The sequence below is a fragment of the Homalodisca vitripennis genome, chromosome 2, assembly GCF_021130785.1.
Source record: "Homalodisca vitripennis isolate AUS2020 chromosome 2, UT_GWSS_2.1, whole genome shotgun sequence".
Classification (NCBI taxonomy): domain Eukaryota; kingdom Metazoa; phylum Arthropoda; class Insecta; order Hemiptera; family Cicadellidae; genus Homalodisca; species Homalodisca vitripennis.
In genome coordinates this window covers 165,090,288-165,109,900 of record NC_060208.1, presented here as the reverse complement: position 1 = coordinate 165,109,900, position 19,613 = coordinate 165,090,288, and the positions used below count along the sequence as shown (strand labels likewise).

General features: G+C 34.1%; 1 protein-coding gene across 1 annotated transcript; it reads left to right on the top strand.

Moving 5' to 3' along the window:
- The first annotated feature begins 4,516 nt into the window (after window positions 1-4,516).
- Window positions 4,517-18,502, top strand: LOC124354989 (probable very-long-chain enoyl-CoA reductase art-1). The gene is made up of 3 exons (XM_046805837.1): window positions 4,517-4,755; window positions 9,974-10,166; window positions 15,649-18,502. Exons 1-3 carry the CDS (start codon window positions 4,621-4,623, stop codon window positions 15,774-15,776), a joined length of 456 nt encoding a protein of 151 aa, XP_046661793.1. The 5' UTR covers window positions 4,517-4,620; the 3' UTR covers window positions 15,777-18,502.
- The last annotated feature ends 1,111 nt before the right edge of the window (window positions 18,503-19,613 follow it).

Sequence of the window (19,613 nt, the reverse complement as noted above, 5' to 3'; positions counted from 1 at the left end):
TAGGTTTCGTCGACCACACCCCTACCCAGGTAGTGAGTCACAACTTCGCGTCGGCGTCCATGTCCTACTGTGTCAATAGCTTTTAGAAAATCCTGTCAAAAACAGGAATTTAATTTAGTTTTTCCATTTGAATAAATGTATCAGTCGTTCTTTTTTATATAATTTGTATTAGAGAAAATAATTTGCAGTTTTAATTACTGCCATCTTTTTACTTGATTATTCTTCAACCATATCACAATAATGTAATTTTCTGAAGCTGTGATTATAAATTTGCGAGAATTTATAAAAAAAAATATTTTTAGTCAGAATTTGATTGGAATAATAAATTAATATGTTTGCTCGTAGTTTATACCAAAACTTCCCACGCTTAGTATTATCTTACTAACTAATAATAATAAGCCTGCAACAATTAAGAAAATGTATTGCATATATATAATTCTCACGAATTTATGTTAACCATTTTCACCTTGAAACCTTCTGCGGTCCACTCATATGCAATACGTAGTGCATGATAAAGTGTTATTAAGGGGTCAAATCCCCACTGACTTTATCAAACTCACTAGTAATTTTTCATAACTTATACCATACTTAACCATGTACTAGGAGCGGGTGACTAATGCAGGTCGTAAAACACATACATTAGACTGATAAATTGCATAATTCTTAACTATTACATTAGGAGCGGAGTAACTAGTGCCGATTGTAACAAACATATACACTACATTCACAACACAACAATCATGGAGAGTTAGAGTAGTTCACACCCATAAAGCAGGTCTCAAACAGAAGCTTGAGGTCGGAGATTAAACGGTTTGTGACATAATTAGACCAATTTTGTAGATGAGTGGGCAAGATTGATATAGTACTACAGGCACCGGTAAATAGTTAGGGGCCGATAATGAGAGTGTAGCAGACATGATTGAGGAAGTGTGAATCAGCTAAATGCGTGAAGTGAGCAGGATAGCGGTGGCTGACAGACGGGTCGCTAGCGCTGGGCTGAGCTGAACTGGGCAGGTGCGCTGGTCTCAGATAAGTGGATCTGTATAAGGAACTTGTCTGGATGGAAAAGTGACGTGCCTCAAGGTTTCTCTCTGGATCTCTATATCAGATCTATCATAGGTGTCTGGTATTTAAATTTGGAGGTGGCTATTTCAAGATTCATTTTATTTCATTAGCCTTTTTGAACTTAAAATTTAGTCTGAATTTGTTTTATTAAGTTTTGTTGGTGAAGTAAAAAAAACCTCAAGCTGTAGGTAACCTTTACTTTACAAGAGAATAGTTCCACATCCATACGAGACAGTATAGCAGAAAATATTGCGAGAACAGTCTATGGTACGATTTTTGAAAACTGTGCTACATTTTTGCTTTGAGAGTAAATCTACTTTGAACCTTGTAGTATAATGATGTCATTTGTATAAATGATTAAATAATAATATAAATGTTTGCAAATATTGTCTAATGGAATTTGCTTAATGTGTAAGAGCCTGACGTTTTTGTTGACCATATTGATTTAAGTCCCATAAAACTATGTTAAACTTAAAAATCGTTCTTCTCTTTTTTTATTCATATAATTACAGAAGATTAATAAATTAAATATATAATTAACACGCACCTAAACACCTTCAGTCTTATCAATATTTTGATCGATTACTCAGAAAAACATATCAAAGTTTGTGTATTCCATCGTTTCATCAATAAGTACACTCTTTACAAGAAAACTGCAAAAACGTTATTGTTATTTAGACATTTCTAGTGAGACGCATCGTATAATTCTACGTCCAAAAATAAGGACGCAAGATTGATTCTGTTTCTCTCTTGTAAATTCTTGTTCCCGGAAGGCCACCTCTAGCAACTTAAATCTTCCAGTCATCGGGTCTCTGGTATGTGAGAGCATCTTGTCAAATGGAGTACGAGTCGGTCCAGTCCCAAGCCAGAACTGGAAGCAAATACAAATAGACAGTGCTGCTAAAAGACTGACAAATAAAACACTTACTTATATTTACTATAAATGTAAACAAATTAAAAATAATAAACAATGTTCACACAGAACAGTTGACAATATTAGAAATGCTCTTTTACTTAATATTTCAGAACTTAACGGGGATTATGTTGCTATCTAGACCAGTGGGGGCGTAGCCCGGAAGGATTTTAGAAATAAGAATATGCATATATTCATTCCAGGTACCTTAAGTATCTCCGTGTCAAATAAAAAATCAAGTAATTTTACAGATCACAATTCAAATCACGTTTAATAAATAATTAAAATTACTTAATGATGGTAAAAACTGCTCATATTTTAAAAATTGAATAATTGAAGATTTAATTTTTTTGTAGGCTGAGTTTGTCCTGCGAAAAACAACAAAATTTAAAAGACGTTAGGTATACGTACATGTACTTTATTATTAAGTGGTCTAAAATTCATGCTTTAAGTTCCAGCACAGATAATTTATCTTAAACACAAATTTTAATATACGTCTTAACTTAGGGCCTTCAGATGATGTTTGGTTATATAACAAACGTAACTGTCTCGTTTTTGCAGTTTCCAATATGCAGGCGCTTTGAAAACTGTGATCTTCTAAATTTAATTGGTGGACCACCCTGAACACTTCGGGGTATGAAAAATAGATAGTAGCCGATTCTCAGACCTACTGAATTATGCGTATAAAATTTGGTTAAAATCGGTAAAGCTGTTTCGAAGGAGTAAGGTAACTAACATTGAGACACGAGAATATTATATATAAACATAATTTCAATGAAGGTGATTATACCCAGGTTCGAACCCCGGCGCCACGCCGTAGCAAATACAGGCCGAAAGATTACATGCGGTCCTCGCCCCTCGGGCCGATGCGACAATGAGCAGTAAGCTACTGGTCATGTAGAGTGGAGGGGGAAGTTTGCGATCTCAGTCTGTGCGCCGGCTCCCCCCCCCCTCCCTGATAGCCGCGGTTCCTCTCGCGAGCATCTAGGAGATCATATGCAATTCTCTGCCTGTCTTGATTGAATTTAACAGGCTATTGCCGCCTATACAAATCAATTATATAATTATGTATGTAATAAAATATCATATATGTATATGTATCATTTTATATATATATATATATATATATATATATATAATATATATATATATAAAACAAACTAATTGATTGAACATTTAATAATCCCGTAGATTTTAAAATCAAACAAATACGGAAAACTGTATTGAGAAATAAAACTAAAAAAATAAATGTTAATAATGTATATAGATTGATCCACTTTTAAAAAAAGCCCGGAAGGGTGGTGATATTATGGTGACTTGAGGAGATACCCCTTCGGCAAGGTTTCCTTTACCTACCCAGAGATTTGTGGTACTCTTCGAAAGAACCTACAACAGTGCAGATCGCTGTATTTGCCCTTTGTGAAAAACGGCTAGTTGCGTGTATTCCAGACGAAATACTTTATTCAAACAGTTCGCCTTTGCATACATTTATACAAATCCAGCACATAAAAATTTTATCACGGCTCAGCAATGAAAGAAAACTCGTTGGAAAGGCAATAGCAAATTCACGAAAAGCCACTGGTCAGTTCCAATATTTATTCCGGTTTTTTAACCCTATAACTAGTCATCTATTTATCCAGTGCTGGTATACATATCCAGGCTGATTCATTTATGTTTCCTTAACCTACTTGGAGGTATGTTTGTTTAACTAAATAGTTATAAAGTGTATTTCTCCATCATGAAAATTATAGTCATAGGAGGAATTGCTTATTGAGTAATAACCCTCTTATAATACTCGTCCTCTTATAATACTCGACGTTTTTTTCAGATTGGAAAATAATCTGTTTCACAATATCAATTCAACACAATATTTGGTTAAGTTGTGAGCGTATGAATAATTGTTTTGATCATCAAGAATCATTTAATTATACCCTATATCACTTTATATATAACATAAAGAATATATAAAGTTGGTTTGAGTTTGTCACTGATGCGATATATAGTAAAAATATAACTAATATTATTGCAATTCATATTTGCAGTACACTACTACTCTTGAAATGCTAAATTGTTTAAAAACTTTGCTAATGGACTGGACATCACGGCGTTAACGTTGAACGGGCTGACCGGGCTGGGCCAGGCCGGTCGCAGTGGGCGGGTACATCTCGCAATGCGCGGAGGCAGACCGGTAAATCCATAGTGAGCCGGGCCAGGTTGGGCCGGGCCGGTCGGAGTGGGGGGGGGGTGTAATTTCGCAATGCGCGGAGGCAGACAGGAAAAGCCATAGTGAGCCGGGCCAGGCTGGGCCACGGCCCGCCGTTTGCATGGGCGGGTACATCTCGCAATGCGCGGAGTTGGGGGGGGGGGGGGGTGGGGGGGGGGGGGGGTGGGGGGGGGGGGGGGTGGGGGGGGGGGGGGGTGGGGGGGGGGGGGGGTGGGGGGGGGGGGGGGTGGAATATTTTTAGTCAAATGAAAATCTAAAGTGTATTTAATTAATCACTATTTGCATTATATTTTTACTTGTATTTACAGTCTGTTGAAAATGATGATTGTTTCACAGCATAGCAGCAGCCTGTTGGACAGTACACTATGCAAAACGTATCCTGGAGACTTTGTTTGTCCACCGGTTTTCCCATGCCACTATGCCCATCATGAACCTGTTCAAGAACTGCTCCTACTATTGGCTGTTTACAGCATACGTCGCCTACCATGTGAACCATCCCCTGTACACCTCTCCCAGTGACCTACAAGTGTACCTGTCTCTCGCTGCGTTCATTGTGAGTACATATACACAACAACTGACTGAACACAATAATTCTGTGCATTTATAGTACTGTAATTTATTCGTGACAGTTTATACTTCAAGATTAACCCTTTGAGTGCCGGAGCATCGCTGTCAGCGATCCCGTATTATATGCAAGCAATGCCAGAATCGCTGTTAGCGACTTCTGCAGTAACGCTTATATTTTATAAAGTATTTATCTGAATTGGCTCAATGACTATACATAAGCATTCCAAAGGCTTCAACGTAACTTTTGGTGTAGGTTTTGTTGCATTCTGGTTAGATTCTGATTTTTACGGCGGTTGTAAAGTGAGTGCGTCAGTCGAGTTTAGAATCGACCACTACGCGGACAAGCCGTCACCTGTTTTGTTTGCGCTGCTGTTTGTTTCACAAATGATATTGAAAGTTTTTAAGTGTAAATGGGTTAGTGTTAGTATCTTCAAATTATTTCGTTTGTGTATGTTGTTCTAGTCTGTGTGTAAGTAGAACAATGACTTAGCCGCGAGTTACGGCTATCATAAGCATCTAGTACTTTACTGAATACGTTTGTATAGTTTTTATGTTTTTTGTGTTTGTTCAGTGATATTTATAAACAATGAGTCGTAAAAACATTGCTGACAATGAAGACCTAGTATTGCAGGCATTAGATTTAAGCATTATCAGTGTACACAGAGTGTTAGGTTAGGTCAGAAAATTTCTAGTTTTGTAGTGGTTCATATTTTCATATTTATTTTCCAAACTTTATTTATAAGTATAAAAAAATGTTTATATGTCTTTTTGTAAAGAATTAAATGGAGTATACAATAGAATAACTGAAAGTGAAGAAATAAAATATTTTAATAACACTAAGTTGTGTCAAAATAAAAAACAAAATGTTTTTGCTCATAAAGTTTTTGTTAATGATTTTTTTTATTTGTATAAAAACGTTAAATAAGTGATCAATGTATTATATGTATAAAGAAAATAAATTTATCTAAAAAAAAAAAAAAACAAAAACCCAAGACATTACACAAATAAAAAACTTTTGTGAATAAAATTCATTATACCAATAAGGAAATATTACATATATATATATATATATATATATATATATATATATATATATATATATATATATATAATAATTTCCTTTATCAGGAATACTAAAGTACATGCATGATTCATTAAATAAGATTGCAAGAAGCACTAACATGTCTTTGACATCAACAATATGTACAAAATTCAAGCAACCATATACAGTCAAGGATTAATTGAAGTTTACAAAACTTCTTACATCAAGATTTTTAAGTTTTTTTTTTTCAATCAATAAAAATACTAAAGTATATTGTAAAACAAAAATTTTGTTAAATTCAAAGTAATTTCTTTGTTTTATTTAAAAATCAGTGTTTAGATATTGACAGATATATTTTTTCGGGGTAAATAAGTTAAATATGCAGTTTTACCTCAAAATGAAATAGAACGGAAAAATAGGTTGCAAGTAATTGCTGTAGAAATAATTGTGTATGGTACGTAAACATAAAGTGGATTGTTAAACATTGTAATTAAAGTTGAGTAATATTAATTTATCCAATTTGAAACATTTGCTAAATTGGTGAAGTGAACTTATAAACGATGTACTGAAGTTATTCACACATGTTGCCTTTTTACTTTTTCTGTTGGTTTGCTGTGACAGTTGGTAGGAGAGTTCTTGTTATTTTTTCCCACTCTCAGCATAAATCTGTTCTTTTATCAGCTTGGTTATGGATTCCCTCGCTAAGATCTTTTCCCTAATTTATCATATAATTTCACAGGTCCTCAATTCCACCATTTCTATCGTCCAAGGTGGAATTTTCTGGTCTTGTCCTTATTGTTGTGACCACGTGTTTCATTGCTCTTATTGAGGATGGTTTAAAAAGAAATTAAAAATACCAGCAGCATTTATAGAATTTGCCGCAGCTTATGATACATTGGGGAGGAAAGACTTTTTTCATAAGTTTTACAAAATGCTCTTTGTAAGTATGACAGTTTTAAAAGATAATTGTATTTCCTAACCTTCCATAAATTTCAGTGATATTTTTATACCATTAGTAAAAGAAGAAATCCATTCCAAAATTATGAATTGCAAACCATATTTTTTCTACATAATTCTTTTATAATTTATTAGTTTTTTGGTCTTACAATTAGTTTTAAATTTTATTCTATTTTTTTTTTTTTCTATTTTATACATATGTTTTTTCTATAAACAATATCAAACTGATGATGCCTTAACCGGCAAAAGTGCTTTTTAAATAAATTATATGTGGAAGTATGAAAAATGTCTTTTCCATTAAAATGCTCTTTCCTACTGTGTGTCCTAAATTCATTGAAAAGTAATAGACCAGTTTTAAGTTTGCTTTGATAGGAGAGAAAGCACTTACAGATAATTAAATGATGGTCTTTCTTCAGGTTTCGGTATTGGATTCTCTATTGTTCAACATGTATACTGCAGAAATTCCTGATGCTGTATCCAGAAAGTTTATTTATGGAGACAATATTGTTTTAACTTTTGAATAGGGGCTATACAAATTCACACCAGGTAGAAATAACATTAAAGGATGATTTGAATGTCGTCAAAAAATATTTCCGAACCTGGAAGTTGAATCTAATCATTTGGAAGACAGTGACCGACCTGTTTCCACCTAAATAATAAATTGGCTAATCGTAAACCATCCTTTTTGATGGTGTTAACTGAATAAACATTCAGTATTTGGGAATTATCTTAGATTGATCTCTAACTTTTGAAACACAGCTTCAAAAATCATAATCAATAATGAAAACAAGGCTCAATATTACACACCATCTTGCTGGTTCGACATGGGATGCCAACACACGTTCTGTATATGACAGCTTTGTCCTCTGTTCATTCAGCTGCTGAATATTGTGCTCCCGTCTGGTTAAATAACCCCCGTATAAAAGAGATTGATTTACAGCTGAATAGCTTCAACAGTGGTGCTCTAACGGCAACTTCCATTAATTGGCTCCCAACACTGTGCAACATAGCTCTTCCAAACATCTGCCACAGGGAAGAGCTAAAAAAATCACTTCCATTCTTATTTGCCCCTCTTGCAGAAATTGCTTTAGGCTGAATCGACTACGGTACCATAAACCGCCCATACGAGGTGTGTCCAAAAAGTATCCGACCTTGACGTCTGGCATGAACTGACGTTACTCGATGGCAACAGTAATCTAGTTCCCTTCAAAGTACTCCCCTCCACAAGCCACTACCTTATTCCAACGCTCCTCCCACTTCCGGAAACACTCCTTAAGTTCATTTTGCGGAATGGCTAACAGGTCCTTCGTCGCATTTTGTTTTATTTGTTCAACATCGTCAAATCTTTTTCCTTTCAAAGGAATTTTTAATTTAGGAAATAGCTAGAAGTCACAAGGAGCTATTTCAGGACTGTAGGGAGGCTGTCGTAGTTGGTTGATGTCGTGTTTGACCAAAAAACGCTGAATAAGATTTGAGGAATGAGCTGGCGCGTTGTCGTGGTGCGGGATCCAGTCACGGCTTGTCCATAGTTCAGGTCGTTTCTTTCGCACTGCATCTCGTAGCCGCCTTAGGACCTCAAGATAATACTCCTTATCCACTGTCTGGCCTCTTGAAGCATATTCGTGATGAACAACACAGTCCTGGTCAAAAAAAACTGTCAGCATTGTCTTGACATTGCTTCGACTTTGTCTTGCTTTTTTTCGGCCGTTGCTCTTCACGAGTTTTCCACTGTGAAGATTGAGCCTTTGTTTAGGGTCATAGCCATAAACCCATGACTCATCCACCAGTAATAACTTTTTTAAATAGCCCTAGGTCACTTTTTATCAAATCCAGATTGTCCTGTGCGATTTCAGGTTGACAGTTCTCTTGGTCTTCTATCAGCAGCCGAGGAACAAATTTTGCCGAAACACAGTTTATTTTTAAATCTTCGTGTAAAATGTTACAAACTGACGATTTTGGTATTCCTAAATCTTCTTTCAGACAGTCAATCAACGGTCTTCATTAATTGCTGCACGAACACGTTCAACATTTTCAGCGTTTCTGGCCGTTGAAGGCCTGCCAGATCGGTCATCACTCTCCACTGATATGCAGCCATTTTTAAACTGCCTAAACCACTCTTTTATTTGTGTATCGCCCATAGACACTTCAACATAAACTTTCCGTATCATAGTAAACGTCTCTGATGCTGAATGGTCAAGTTTTTGGCAAAATGTAATGCAAATGCGCTGCTCAACACGTTCAGTCATATTGAAATGCGACGCACACACACAGCAGTACTGTATGGAACAGAGCGCTGTGACTCACTGAGTGACCGGATCGTATTCAATGCCTAATATGGGAAGGAGTAGGCTCACCCCTCCCCTCCAATAACCGATTCGAGCCGGTCGGTTACGCCGCGGCCGCCTACTGGTCGGCGGTGGGATACTTTTTAGACAGACCTCGTATATACAACTTCTCAGTTGATCTCAGAAGACTTTTCACCAAATGCAAACTTGGCTCTTTCTTGGAATTTGTTTGAAAGTTGGAATAAGTTTCTGATTTACAAGATTACAAGTTAATGATCAACGACATAGATTGGGTGTTATGGATCTTCCTCAGAAGGAGTCTGTTATTTTGAACCTATTTCTAACTAGGAATGCATGGAAATCCAGATGGGAATGACTCTCGACCTGTCATGTGATTGTGGAGTGGGTTTTCAGAAAATGGAGCACATTGTCATTGATTGTTGCTAGATGTACTCTTTTCTTCACAAACCTTGAAAATTTAACCAGTCTTCACAGCTTGGAAAGGCCATTGCTTTTCAATACATTGAAAAGTTAAGTTATATTGGATATGGAGTTCCATTTTTGTCAATTAACTCAATAAAAAAAACTGATTGATAGTGAAATATGACAAAAAAAGATCTGCGTAATTTGAGCACACTTACACAAATCTTAGAAATTTCTATTCCATATGATTTTATTAAAAAGATTGTGATTGCAGAAGATTTAAAAATTCCCATTACTTTTTGAACACACATCTTATAACACTCTCAGCCCTAAACATCTGTGTTACTATATGGTAAGTGTAAATATGATAAGCTTGAATCTTCACGTGGGAGTGAGAATGTCAAGAAATTAAATTAATTATGAATAAATATTACACTAAAACTAGTTTTTTACGCTTTTTCTATAAATATAAATAACTTTTTTTATAAACTGCATAGCTCAGTGAACTGGGGAACTTCAGTATTCACTTGGCCTTGCGTAACTTGAGGCCACCAGGAACAACTGTACGCAAGATCCCAGTGCCAACAGGTAACCCGCTGACTGCACTGTTTAACTTTGTGTCTTGCCCCAACTATACATACGAATTCTTCAGTTGGGCCGCCTTCACGATGATGACTCAATGCCTACCTGGTGAGTAAACTATTGTAGTTGTTTACATCGTAATTCTACTTATTAATTAAAAGCACGAAGCCTAAGTAAGGTAGGATTTAACAACAATGTCTCTTTGTCAGTCATTCTGTTCATGGTAGCAGAAGTCGCTATTCAGTCAACATCGATGTGGCGTTATACATTTAATGAATTCTCTCTAGAAACTGTCTAATTTTCCAATTAATGGCCCTAAGTTGTAAGTGCCACTTGATGTGGTTCAAACAAATTACCCCAGGTTGGTGGTGCCATATGCAGTAAATCAGAATTAAAAATTGGAGTTATTTGGTTGATGCCTCTTACAGGTGCCATGTTCTGTGTTGCATCTGATAAAACTCAATAATTTTGAAATATTTAAATTTGAATAATTGATTTTAATGACATAATTCTCTGCTATATCAGTTTTTAATTCATTTTGTAGTTCAGTTTATTAAAACAACTCTAATACACTTAACTAAAAAAAATGAACGCAGAAAAAATGAAAGTACAATATAGTACGCATTGCTTTGTAACGACGTAAGAATATGCTTAAAACTATCCGTTATTAAGTTCTTAGAACAATACTGAAACTCTAAAAAAGATGGACAATTTTCATTCTTCATTATTACTTGGAAGTAAACAGTCTTATTTTTCACATGAGAATGCAAGTGTGGAAAGTGGGTTTCTATAAACAGACAAGGCCTATGTGTAGAAAATTTAGTATAACAAAATCTTTTTTTCTGAAAGGAGAGTGAATAATGATATAAATTCAAATTCAAAAACAACTTCATTCATTCATTATACACACAAATATAGATGAATAGTGTGTGTGAGAGTTTCTAATTTAGGTCTAAGATAAGGTACAACAATACGTAAAAACAAGATAATTATATATATATATATATATATATATATTTCAAATTTTGAAAAATTTCCAACAGTATTTTTTTCAATGAAATCCGTCAATGTATAAGTGAGTACAACCACTTTAAAGGTAAGATTGCACTAGCCGGGAGTGCCAAACATGTCACAGTTTAGGTATCAGATGTTTGTTGCTTCTAGCTTGTGCAAGAGTATCTTTAACCCATTGGCCTACTAGTATTTCCAGCCTCTCAACTCCACAGTAAATCCAATTAATTTGGCCCAAAATGGAGAATTTTACTTAAAATTCCATTACTCTAGTTGTACTGTTTAGATTTTAATAAAACTTGGGATATTTAATAAAAGCATCCTAAACTATATTTTTCACAAAAAAAAATTAAAAAGTTAATGTTAATTTTTTTAATTTTGTTAATTTGTGTTAATTACAAAATAAACACTTTATTTTTTACTGACAATTATTTATTATTACAATGTTTTTAAGTATACAAATACTATCGACTTAAAAATAGTAAGTTAATGTTAATTTTAAAACAATCTAGTTCAGTTTTTATTTTTTATTTTTATTTGGTCAAGATTTCGAATATTTACTCCTACCTGATTGCCTAAAAACACAATATTTTTAGGTTCGTTTGGCTCGTCATTCCATGTTGGAAAATTCCATAATCCAGTTACACCAGAAGCCACACTGCTAATAACGTCTTCAACATTCTGTAAATGTAAATCATTCATAGGATCATCGGCATTGTTTAGGCCTACGTCCATCTCTTCAAAATCAATATCTGAGAGGGCATTGTCAGACTCACCGTCGCTGAGTTCTTCATCACCATCAATCCTCCACTCTTCTTCCACATGATTAGAACCGATTTCACCATCAGATTCACTTAAAATAAATCCGTTATTGTCAATATAACGATCAATTTCACTACTACGTAAAGCTCCATGTCACGCCATTGTACACACGCTTAGTTTGTTTACTCGAGTCAGCTGTTTACTTATTCCGATCGTCTGTTTATGTTCCCCTTCCCCAGCTGCAGTGTTGCCAAGCTGTAAAGTTAAATTATTCAATTCCCATTATTGTATAGAACACAGAAACGAAGTTAGGACTGAATGGTGCTGACATCTTGTGAGAAATAGGCGAACTACTTGGTGGCGAGATGGTTTTGTCAAAGTATTTTACTGGCGAGATGGTTTCGTCAAAGTATTTTACCGTGCATAGCGCTAGCGGCGAGATGGTCTCGTCGAAGTAGGCTAATGGGTTAAGTTGGTTGTGCTCGCTTATGCATTAACGAATTTTGTTGGAAAAAGTACCATTGAAATTTTTATAAAAATTTAAAAAAATAGTTGGTTCTCATGATTTTTTTGAATGTTTGCTGCTTGCTTCTAGCTTGTGGAAGCCTACCTTTAAAGTGCTTTTTCTTCTATTGCCTTCTTTATTGTCTTCTTATTGTCTCCTTTTCCACTTTTGCAGACACCTCAGCCTTTCTGTTGCTCTGCAGATAGTGAGGACTGCTTGTGATATGTTCAAACTCCCAGTCTTGAGCAAATTGTTTGAACTCCCATGATGAAAAGTTTGTTGCGTTGTCTGTGAGCACTGTCACCAGAATCCCATAGTGGCTGAAGTTCCTTTTGCACGTCAGAATTTGTTTTTGGTGTTAGATCATTCAATTCGTCAATTTCAAAGAAATCCAAGTAGTGGGTCCACTGGAATCAGAAAGCGACGAAGTTTGTCATAGATCTTTATCTCAATCACATCCATGCTGATTCTTTCAAAAGGGTGAGTAGGCAGCTCATGAGATCTCTTTTCTATTTATCGTTGATTGGTAGCAAACTTTTACATTTTGGGGATCAAGATTTGGTTACCTTTCAGAAACATTCCCTCTTCAAGCACTAAGTTCATTCTGTAATTCCAGAAATACACTAAACTTGATGAAACCATTTTATTATCCTGGGGCTAGCCATCTGAGATCTGTTTGATTAAATTCTGATCTGCTCATCTTTGGCTGTCTCCTCCATGATCTTCTTGATAGATGCTTCTCTCAGCTTTACTGTTTTGACATGGCCATAAAAAACTCCTGTTGCAAGTTCTTGAATTGTACTGGCCTGAACAAACTAATTCAAGTGACGGTTAACTTTGTAGATGTCAAACTGGTTTTCTTGATTTTCTAAACTCCCTGGTGCTCGAGATAAAAGTATCGGACAGATACATGTTCTTTCCTTGCTTGCACCTTACCATGATGCTGTTTAGTTGGAGAGTCAGGATCGTGTTCTGAAGTCTTTTTGGACATTTCATCAGAGGTTTATTAAAAATATTGACAATGGACTGTGTTCTGTTTCCACAATTATGCCAGATCTACCACAAAGATATTGATCAAACCGATTGCATGCAAACACGATTGCAAGTATCTCTTTCTCAATCTGGGCATAATTTCTTTGTATGCTTGTTAAAGTTTTTGATGCATATGTGACTGGTCCCTCATGTACAGCCGAGGGCAAAAGACAAAGCATCTCTTGGATGAAGCAAGTTTGGATTGTTAATGGTTTGGTCAGATCATAAAATTTGAGGAGGGCTGCTGTTGATATCTGATGTTTAATATTTTGAAGACATACGCAATGCTCGTTTCTCCAAACAAAAGGTTCATTTTGATGAGTCAACTTCCTCAACAATTCACTCAGAGACAAATTCCAAATGTACCTGGAAAGATAGTTAACCTCTACCAAGAAACACAGTTAACCTCTACCAAGAAACACAATACACCCTTTTTGGTTTCTGTTTGAGGCATGTTTTTAATTGCAAATACCTTTGAATGATCCGGTTTCACTCCCTCTGCAGTTAGTATGTGTCCGTAGAACTTACAAACTAAAACTTCAGATTTGTACTGGTTGGTTTTTTCCTTGTTGTACCATGCTATCAAGTTCTTCTTTCAAAGCATTTTTTATAGACACCAGAACTCTCTAGGGGCTTGTTGTTTTGGAGCAACTCCATTTAAGATTTCAAGGTTAACTTCACCTTCAACTTTTCCCTGGCCTTTGAACACATGCTTGTACTTGTTCATGATTTAAGCTTTTGAAGATGGAATGTTCAACTGGTTGATCAGAGCTTCCAAATCAGCACTTTCTTCTCCTGATATCTGTACGAAAGACCTTCACTAAGCTTATAATCAAAATCTTTCAACACCTGGCACTATAATTTAACTTCAAAAACACAGCAAAATAAAGGAAAATAACTCAACAATTTTATTTAAAAGTTTCCAACAGAATAGTTTAAAAAAGTCAAAAGTAAACAACAATAATAATTTATTATTATTATGGCCAAACTCTGATCAGCTGATCAATGTACTGGGGGTACATCAGTGAACACCCTGTAGATATCACAGAAAATAAAGTAAATATAAAGTAAAATGATTACAATTAACACAGTTTTGGGCTCAACACTATTACTGATTAAGGACTTTACTTCTAGATTTACTACATTACAATTCATAATAAGAATATATGGTATTGTTTATGAGAAAATGTTTTTTTATACGTAACCTCTAATTTAATTTCTAGGATTAATGTAATAAGGTCATATAATGGATTTGTCAAAAAACATTCGACTTACATTAGAGCTACAAGGAGGTGTTATGAATAGTATTTGGTAAATCATAGAAAAATCAAAAAGAAAAAATGAGAAAAAGGAAAATTTAACTTTGGAAATACAAAATTTTGAAGAAAATTAGAAAGCCTTTAAAAATTAAAAGTACTCATTGAGGATGAAATAAAGTTCTAAATTGTAGTTCTGGAGGAAAAAGACTACACATAATATAGGATATTTAATACCTTTACTTTGATTACCAAAACTGATATGAAAAATCCTAATTGTGTAATTTTTCCTTACTTACTGTTTAAATATTGTTCATTACACATTCTTTCAAACTATTTAAATACAATAGTTTGAAAGAATGTATAGGTTCGGTGCTACTGTACGTGTTAACAGGTCTACAGCTGTTAAGGGGTTAATACGTTGGCTGTCAGTCAATGTCCAGTATGTCTGTTTCCCAAGCCTTCATCAAATTCTCATAAAAAAGACAGAATTTAAGTTTTTGTGGCATAATGATAATAACTTTTTGGTATAGGTGAAGTATAGAAGCGAAATCTAGAATCCACTGAATCATCTTTAACAAAGTTTCACATTCAAGAATGAATCTGTGATTGGTTGTACACAGATTACCGATTGATAAAACGTTTTTGTTGTGTGTACTTTGTGTTTGAATGAAAATTGTGCATCACCACAAGAGTGCTGCATATATTCCTGAAATTGATTGCACCACCCTTAAGATGCTACTATTTATAGATAAGTTACACCAGTTTTGTAGGAGTGTGTCAAAAGTGCCATTTGAGGCTGGCTTTTTTGGCAAGTAATGACTTTATGTAATGGCTAGGGTGCTTAGAAGTAAAACTGAATGTATGGCCTGGCCTTCAGAGGGTTAAAAATTGTTTTTAAAATTAAAAATAAAAGTTTGGGATTAATTAATTGATACATTTTTGATGAACTGAGTATAAGATCCAACAAAAGTACAAAACTTATTTATTATAACACTGTTAAGAAGATGTGTGGTGTCCACAGCTGGGCTCTTTGCACTGGCTGGCATGTACCAGATGACAATCTGGGCTCTCGGGAAGCACCGTAATTACAAGAAGGAGTTCTCCAGTTATCCCCGTCAGCGGAAGGCTATTCTTCCGTTCCTTCTCTGAACAGTTACCAGTAGACGGTTACTCTGTGCTGAACGACTAGAGTACTAACATTAGTAATTCACCAACAAATAGTTTAGTCATACTTTTACAGTGTTTGAACATTCCTTTGTAACAATAGATGGTTAATTTATTCTTTGTGTTAATTTTTGTAGACATTATTTTAACAAACATCAATTTCATCCAATTACATGAACATTTAAAATAACTGTAGTACATTCATTTAAAACTGGCGGGTTAAGGTCAAGCTATCAATGGATCAGATGATGAATATTTCATCATGTCATGCATTGTTTATAATGTCAACATTGTTTACATTGTTATGTATTGTAAACAGACTAGAGTGATGTGTTATTCTTCCATAATAGTATATTTATATGCACGAGTTTTAAATTAATCTAGTTTAGTGACATTCAAATTTATAAAAGAGAATAATCTTTCATGTGCCTAACTCTTTTTAGCAGTACAGTACCTCTAGTTCAGTACAGTAGGAACTGTGTTGTTTTGTTTTTGTTTGTTGTTATTTATATTTTAAATATGTCATTGAAGAACATCATCTCATTTAATACCTACGAAGATAATTGAATATTTAATGCTCAATACATTTTTTTGTATTTTTTAGTTTTGTTATTAACACTTAGTTTTTACTGTCTTATTAGTTGAGTCCTAGGAAGTAGTTAATTAATTTAATGGGGTGATGTGTTTATGTTTAATTGATTGTAATTTTAGTGTGGTTAATTTATAATGAATGCAGTAAACTTATTAGCTGAACATAATTTATCCAGTTCCATGTAATCGGTTATTGCGCCTTCCCTCTAAGAAAAAAGTTTCTCACTTTAGCATTAAGATTATAAATTACATACATTGTAAGAGACAAACCAATTTGTTTTTTGATCATAACTAAAGTTTCGACTATTGTTACATTTTCTAACCTGTTTTTGATCAACTATTATTTCACCTCACCATTCAAGCATATTGGTGAATTCATTCAAGTTTAAAGTTGTCAGTGTTGTACAAATCTGAGACAACTGATATTATTGTGGAATTTTGTTTTTGACAATGGAAGGATTGTGAAGGAAACAGGATTTTTCTGGACATTTGCCATCGTTCAGTGATACAGAAAAATCAGTAACACTACGTTTCGAGATCTGCAATCTTCTTCAGGTAAATAACTAACCTAACACATAATATTACAAAATATGTTAAAACAAACAAATCATACCAGAGCGTTGTAACACATGTAAATCAGGAAAATCCTGATTCCTTCACTATTGTGGAGATAAAACTATTTCCGCACCCTACTTCCCTTATCACCTTTTGGCGTAGCCACATTGTTATATCACCTGATTCTTAGTATGAGGCGATGCTTGTTCCGAGTCTCAGTTTGTTCCAGTTGTTTACATCCATTTTGTTCTTGGGTTCGATTATTCTGTGAATTTTTATTTTATTATTATTTTTGACTTACGTTCTGTGTTGTAGTGTAAATACATGTTAATTTACATCGTGAAGGTAAAACATTCTGGAAGATTGATGAGAGGTAAAGATGATTAGTAACGGTTGCTCAATTTTCAAATCTAATCAATTGTCCCATCACTAATTATTCTTGCATTGATAGCCGGGCTTAGATACCCAGGCTTGCATTGATATTTCTCATACTATAGTGGTAAGCAATGTAAAAGACAATCCAGAAGTTTGAGATCAACAATTCCCCATCATTTACCAAGTGTAGAAGACAACAAATTAATCAACCTCATGGCCAATACTTCAGTCTGAATGAGAATATGACATTTAATTGGAATTTTACACAAAACCTTATGCCATTTTATTTAAACTAGAATTAAAATCTCTGATAGTGGATTGATTTGTTTAGTTTAAATGCCAAGCAGTTAATGTGTCATTTAGTACAACATACATATTTCCCTTCAATTATTAAGCATAAATTAATTTATATTCAATTTTAAATTCTGTCTCATTCTATTAAATTACCTACACCGTAAACACCCAAAAACACCTTCAAAACACCCAAAAAACACATTTAAAATATCCAATCAAGTAAATGCCAGTATCCTACTGGAAATTATGTTCAGCAAAACCTATACTATTAAGGGTAATTTTAAGAAATCATTTTATCCAAGGAGGTGAGACAGTTGCTCATATTATTCCTATATTGTTGGTACAAGTACTTTTAGTAACTTGTTTAAATGATGTTATGCTTCCTAGTCTTGAAGCCACTGTATCCCCTGTTATCAATACTTCCAGAGATTGCCAAACCAAAGAAAAACAAACAAGAATAGAGAAAATGTGTTGATTGATTGATGACATTGTTTTCATGGAGCGTAGGGGATCTGGAAAACTATTGTAGCCTGGAAGTAAATAACTACTATTGTGTATGGTGAGAAAGAGACCTTACTTGATATTTTTCTTTGCTGTCTCAAATAACACCATGACTACTACATAAACACACCAATTAAACTAATCGTAAGCACTTTTTATTTTACACAAAATAGGTGGTATCTAACATTGCATGTTTGTTACATTTTTAGAATTAAATGAATATTTTTTGTTTTTACCGTTTTACCTTGTGTTCCCATTTTTACATTTTTCTATGTTTATAGTGTAATTTATGTCTTTTTATATTCTGTCTTCAAATTCATATTATTTAAAGTTTTATTTGTAGAAGTGTAGTTATAAATTTGTGTTGAAATAAATTTTAAATGTTTGAATAAAAATTTATGTTTTTACACATGTTTAACCCTGTTTTAATACTTCTAGTTTACAAATTACAATGGATCCCCATTAAAACATCTACCATTACCTACACATAGTGTAAGTAGTAAGGGAAATGGGTTCCAGTGACAGTGTCGTCATCTAAGTTTTATTGAAGTTTAAAGAGTGAGCTTTCTTTCATGTTACTGTCAGTTTAAATTGGTAACTGAAATTTTATCCATGGTATTAGTGTCGGTGGAGAGTGTCTCCACCATCTTATTCTTGCATAGTCTGAATAGTTCTGAGACCTATAATGCATTTGAAATGATGAAAATTGTAATTTAGTGATTGAAAACTAAAAGTTCTTTAGCACTAGTAGTGACGGCATGGAATATTAGGTGATTAACCCTCTCTCATACGCCAGATTAAGTAGTGCCAGAGTGTTAGTAGTGATTTACCTATTTATCGTAAAGTGAAAACAAACCAATTAGTAACTTAGTTGCAAGTGGCAGGGATGTGGGCAATAACAACAATTTGAGTGATAGCTCTCTTGACATTTCTGAAAACATTTTCTACTGATGTAAATATAGTATTCAAAAGTTTGCTAGTTTTAAAAATATATGCTATAAACAGTTTTAATTACTTTATCAGAAATAACTTTGGTTTTATATTAAGTACTATGAATTTCAAAGCACATGTTACATTTACTTGCACAGAAATGGCAAAAAGGAAAAATGACACGTCCTTACAAAAATTGACGATACATCAAACTTGTAAATAGAGTAGGCCTGTAATTTTGGTTTCCTTAGATTAAGAATTAAGTTTAACATAAAATGAATGGATATTAATGTGTAAAATATTTTTTTAGCTATATGGTTTATATTAATAACGTTGAAATTGAAAATGTTTGATTTATTTTATATCAATAAAATATTTAAAAAAAATAGTTTTCAAGATATTACGTATTTAGTTTTTTCATGTTTCTCTAAACTACTTTTAACCCTTAGCGAGCCACAAATAAATAATCAAAACTACTCCTAAGAGCTATACACCTTAAAAATAAAAAAATTCCCACAAATCAAAACCAATTTGTTTTTATAATTCTTGTAACATAAGAGGTAAACAAACGACAAA

Excerpts from the sequence above, each read along its gene's own strand:
- LOC124354989 (XM_046805837.1), top strand. The coding sequence starts at position 4,621 with ATGCCCATCATGAACCTGTTCAAGAACTGCTCCTACTATTGGCTGTTT. Across the intron at positions 4,756-9,973 it reads TGTCTCTCGCTGCGTTCATT|CTCAGTGAACTGGGGAACTT; the intron begins GTGAGTACATAT and ends TAAACTGCATAG. Across the intron at positions 10,167-15,648 it reads GATGACTCAATGCCTACCTG|CTGGGCTCTTTGCACTGGCT; the intron begins GTGAGTAAACTA and ends TGGTGTCCACAG.